Genomic DNA, 5,401 nt, shown 5'->3' on the forward strand with positions numbered 1-5,401 from the left:
CTTTTCTGATCTATCTAATTTCTTCCTTTTTTTGTTGTTGTTGTTGTCGTTGAGAGATGTTGAATAATAGAATAAGTTATACATATAATTATACATACATCCAATGAAAATAGTTTTTCAGAAGTATCTTGTAGTTGAACTACTTTGGATACTCTAATACCTGGACAATTGACAATTGAGTTGAATCATTTTGATATAGGTTTATTTTGGTTTGTTTATTGAAGCTTTTCCTGCTAGTTTGAGATCATAAATAGGCATGCTTCTTTCTGAAGAATATAATAACCTTTTTTTCTTTTCTTTTTTTTTTTTTTTTTTTTTGAGATGGAGTTTCACTCTTGTTGCCCAGGCTGGAGTGCAATTGCGTGATCTCGGCTCACCACAACCTCTGCCGCTTGTGTTCAAGCGATTCTCCTGACTCAGTCTCCTGAGTGGCTGGGATTACAGGCATGTGCCACCATGCCTGGCTAATTATTTATTTTTTTTTTAGTAGAGACGGGTTTTCTCCATGTTAGGCTGGTCTCAAACTCCTGACCTCAGGTGATGGCCCGCCTCAGCCTCCCAAAGTGCTGGGTTACAGGCATGAGCCACTGCACCTAGGCTACCTTTTTTAATTTTTTTGAGGTGGAGTGTTGCTCTGTCACCCAGGGTGGAGTGCAGTGGCGTAATCTTGGCCTACTATAACCTCTGCCTCCTGGGTTCCAGTGATTCTCATGCCTCAGCCTCCTGAGTAGCTGGGATTACAAGCTTGTGCCACCATGCCCGGCTAATTTTTCTATTTTTAGTAGAGACCGGGTTTCACCATGTTGGCCACGCTGGTCTTGGACTCCTGACCTCAAGTGATCTGCCCGCCTCAGCCCCCGAAAGTGCTGGGATTACAGGCGTGAGGCACTGTACCCAGCCTAGAATATAATAACCTTTTTTCTTTTTTTTTTTTGTGATGGAGTCTTGCTTTGTTGCCCAGGCTGGAGTGCAGTGGTGCCATCTTGGCTCACTGCAACCTCCGCCTCCTGGGTTCCAGCGATTCTCTCGTCTCAGCCTCCCTGGTAGCTGGGATTACAGGCACACACCACCATGCCCAACTCATTTTTGTATTTTTAGTAGACAGGGTTTCAGGGTTTCACATTGTTGGCCAGGCTGGTCTTGAACTCTTGATCTCAGTTGATCCGCCCACCTCGACCTCCCAAAGTGCTAGGATTACAGGTGTGAGCCACTGTGCCCGGCCTAACCTTTTTTTGTTATTTCCAGAAGTAATACGTATTTAAGGTATAGAAATTCAGAAGCCATAAATAAGCAAGAAGAAAACACTTCAAGCGAGGGAGAGGGTTGAAGACAAGTTGGTTAATTGGTACAGAAATACAATGAGGTAGAAGGAATAAATTCTAATATTTGATAGTACAGTAGGGAAATTATAGTTAGAACAATTTGTGGTATATTTCAGAATAGCTGGAAGAGAATTGTAATGTTCCCAATACAAAGAAAAAGTAAATGGAGTCAGGTGCAGTGGTTCAAGCCTATAATCCCTGTGCTTTTGGGAGGCTGAGGTGGGAGGATCACTTGAGGCCAGGAGTTCTAGACTAGCCCGGGCAGTATAGTAAGACCCTGTTCTACAAAAAAACAATTATTCAGGCTTGGTGGCATGTACCTGTAGTCCCAGATGTTTGCAAGGCTGTGGTGTGGAAGGATCCCTTGAGTTCAGGATTTCGAGATTGCAGTGAGCTATGATTGGGCCACTGCACTTCAGCCTCAGTGACAGAGTGAGACTGTCTCTATAAAATAAAAAGAAAGAAAAGGTAAATGTTTAAGGTTACAGATATTTCAATTACTGTGATTTGGTTTTTTGTTTGTTTGTTTTTTGAGATGGGAGTCTTGCTCTGTTGCCCAGGCTGGAGTGCAGTGGCCTGATCTCAGCTCACTGCAACTTCCGCCTCCTGGGTTCAAGCGATTCTCCTGCCTCTGCCTCCCGAGTAGTTGGGACTACAGGCGTGCGCCACCATGCCCGGCTAATTGTTTTGTATGTTTAGTAGAGTTGGGGTTTCACCGTGTTGGTAAGCCTGGTCTCAGACTCCCAACCTCAAATGATCCACCTGCCTCAGCCTCCCAGAGTGCTGGGATTATAGGCATGAGCCACCCGGCCCGTCCAATTACTGTGATTTGGTCATTACACATTATATACACCTGCCAAAATACCACACGTACCCCAAAAATATGTACAAGTATGATATGTCAATAAAAACATAACACAATGGACTGGGTGCAGTGGCGCATGCCTGTAATGCCAGCACTTTGGGAGGCTGAGGCGGGCAGATCATGAGATCAGGAGATTGAGACCACCGTGAAACCCCATCTCTCCTAAAAATACAAAAAATTAGCCGGGTGCATTGGCGGGTGCCTGTAGTCCCAGCTACTTGGGAGGCTGAGGCAGAAGAATGGCATGAACCTGGGAGGCGGAGCTTGCAGTGAGCCGAGATCGCACCACTGCACTCCAACCTGGGCGACAGAGCGAGACTCCATCTCAAAAAAAACAAAACAAAAAAAAAACATACACAAAGAGGTCATTTAAAATTATCTTAAACATCAACATCGTGATATATCTTTGTCCGTATGTGTATGTACACATATACAACTTTACATGCTGTATCTTTTTTTTTAGTTTTGAGACGGAGTCTCACTCTGTCGCCCAGGCTGGAGTGCAGTGGTACGATGTTGGCTCACTGCAATCTCTGCCTCCCGGGTTCACGCCATTCTCCTGCCTCAGCCTCCCAAGTAGCTGGGATTACTGGTGCCCGCCACCGCGCCCAGCTAATTTTTTGTATTTTTAGTAGAGACGGGGTTTCACCATGTTAGCCAGGATGGTGTTGATCTCCTGACCTCATGATCTGTCCGCCTCAGCCTCCCAAAGTGCTGGGATTACAGGCATGAACCACCACGCCTGACCCTAATTTTTTTCTTTTTGAGACAGAAACACTGCAATCTCCACCTCCCGGGTTCAAGCGATACTTGTGCCTTAGCCTCCCAAGTAGTTGAGTTTACAGGTGTGCACCAACGTGCCCACCTAGTTTTTGTATTTTCAGTAGAGACAGCGTTTCACTGTGTTAGCCAGGCTGGTCTCCAACTCATGGCCTCAAGTGATCCACCTGCCTTGGCCTCCCAAAGTGCTGGGATTACAGGCATGAGCCACCACACCCAGCCCTAACTTTCTTAACAACAAAAGAGTGTGAAGTTCTTCCTCACAAAAATATTCGTTTTCATTATCACTGATGCAGCAGCATAGGATTTCTTGTCTGGATGTGCTATAACTCAATCACCCACATGTTAGATATCTAGGTGTGGAACCTGGCCTTTAATATACGTCACACTTAAGATGCTTTTATGGGGCCCGTGTGGCTGGGCATGGTGGCTCACCTCTGTAATCTTAACAGTTTGGGAGGCCTGAGGTTAGGCGGATTGACCAGCCTGGGCAACATGGCAAAACTCCATCTCTACTTAAAATACAAAAAATTAGCTGGGTGTGGTGGCACGGGGGGCGCCTGTAGTTCCAGCTACTCCGGAGGCTGAGGCAGGAGAATCGCTTGGACCTGGGAGGCAGGAGTTGCAGTGAGCCGAGATCACACCGCTGCACTCCAGCCTGGGAGACAGAGTGAGACTCTGTCTCAAAAAAATAAAATAAAATTTTAAAAAAAGCTTTTATGAATTTAAACTTGTTTTTTCATTCTCCATGGGAGTTAAAAAGTAGAACCATGAGTGGACATGCGTTTTAATAAATTAGAGGTTTGTGTAATTTCAGTGACATGGTAATAATACCAGCTCTATTAGAAATAAAAGAAATGGACCTTTTGTAATGGGAAGTAGTTATAAGTCCACTAATTTGCTCACTGTTATGTATGTATAAGCCCAATAATCGTGTTAGTTTATTAAGGTTTCTTTTTTTTTTTTTTTAAGTGTCTATAAGTAAAGTCTTTGGTGTTAAAGACTTTAACTATCATTTGCTGTAATTCTTACAAACCTGAGGAACTAAGCATTCATGTTTTGTGCATAAGGAAATGGGCACTAACTTGCCCAAGACCCCAAAAACCAGGCATTGTTCTTGCCCCAAAGCCTCAGGTCATACTTCTGCTGCTTCATGTTAGAAGTCATGATCTTTTGTATTATGGTAAAGGGAGCTTGGGAAATTAAGTGCTTTTAATTCCATTTAATGTTTTTTTCAGTCTTGAATCCAGACAATAGTTTTGAAATACTAGTTGACCAATCTGTGGTGAATAGTGGAAATCTGCTCAATGACATGACTCCTCCTGTAAATCCTTCACGTGAAATTGAGGACCCAGAAGACCGGAAGCCCGAGGATTGGGATGAAAGACCAAAAATCCCAGATCCAGAAGCTGTCAAGCCAGATGACTGGTGAGTCTTGGGGACCTGTCTTCAAGTGTAAGGAAGCATTTCACATATTCCATGTGGCTGGAACAGCCAAATGTTGGTTGAGTGAGCTCTGATAATTTCAGTAATCCATGATGCAGTCCAATCTGTAGGGAAACTATTAGAGTAGCTGGAAAGGGGTGAGAGTCAAGGAGTTGGTGAATATGGGAAGAGTTGTTTCTGATTGAAGAATGTCATATGCAGAAGTAGAGGAGCAGCAATAAGCTTGACATGCAAGGGAGAAATTACATGGCCTTTTATGTAGGGTGCACATTGAAGAGTGAGGAGAAATGAAGATAGCTGGGGCTGGATTCTTGTATATGGCTATCTTTGAGCTTCCAACTTCATACAGTGACTCCAGAAATGTCAGAAAGTGAAGAAATTCTTACCCTTTGTAAAAGTATCCTCCTATGCCTAGCAATTAAATTCTAGATGATCTTTTTCCTCCCTGAAAGGTAAGATACATGTAACTGAACTTTTATACTGCACTAGTATAAATGCCAAGTTTATTTGTATATTTCGTGCATATGAGATTTGGACTTAGCCTTGTTCGGTATTATATACCTTAACTAGCTTTATCACCTAAGAAGACCCCTGTACCCATTAAGCGGTCACTCCCTGTTTACTCCCCACAACTCCCAGCAACCACTAACCTGCTTTCTGCCTCTCTGCAGTTGTCTACTTTGTATATTTCATATAAATGGAATCATACAGTTTGTGGCTTTCTCTGTCCAGTTGCTTTCATTTAGCACAGTGTTTTCCAGGTTTATCTGTGTTGAAGCATGTATCAGTACTGCATTCCTTTTTATGATTGAATAAATTCTACTGGTTTGATAATGCCACATTTTATTTATCCCTGCCTTGGTGGACATTTAGGTTGTTTGCTCCTTTTTGTCTGTGATTATGAATGATGCTGCTATGAATGTTCATGTACTGGTTTTTATATAAATATGCTTTTTCTTTTCTTTTCTTGCTTTTTTTTTTTTTTTTT

The 5,401-nt window shown here is 43.0% G+C and overlaps 1 protein-coding gene across 3 annotated transcripts in view; it reads left to right on the plus strand.

Moving 5' to 3' along the window:
* CANX (calnexin) overlaps nucleotides 1-5,401 on the plus strand; it is a 36,153-nt gene that overhangs the window by 16,852 nt on the left and 13,900 nt on the right. For all 3 annotated transcript variants that reach the window (XM_011955957.1, XM_011955958.1, XM_011955959.1), the window contains exon 8: nucleotides 4,206-4,395. In XM_011955957.1, coding sequence (XP_011811347.1) covers nucleotides 4,206-4,395 — 190 coding nt within the window. The remainder of the gene's footprint in view (nucleotides 1-4,205; nucleotides 4,396-5,401) is intronic.

Source organism: Colobus angolensis, unplaced genomic scaffold (assembly GCF_000951035.1).
Source record: "Colobus angolensis palliatus isolate OR3802 unplaced genomic scaffold, Cang.pa_1.0 Scaffold404, whole genome shotgun sequence".
Classification (NCBI taxonomy): Eukaryota; Metazoa; Chordata; class Mammalia; order Primates; family Cercopithecidae; genus Colobus; species Colobus angolensis.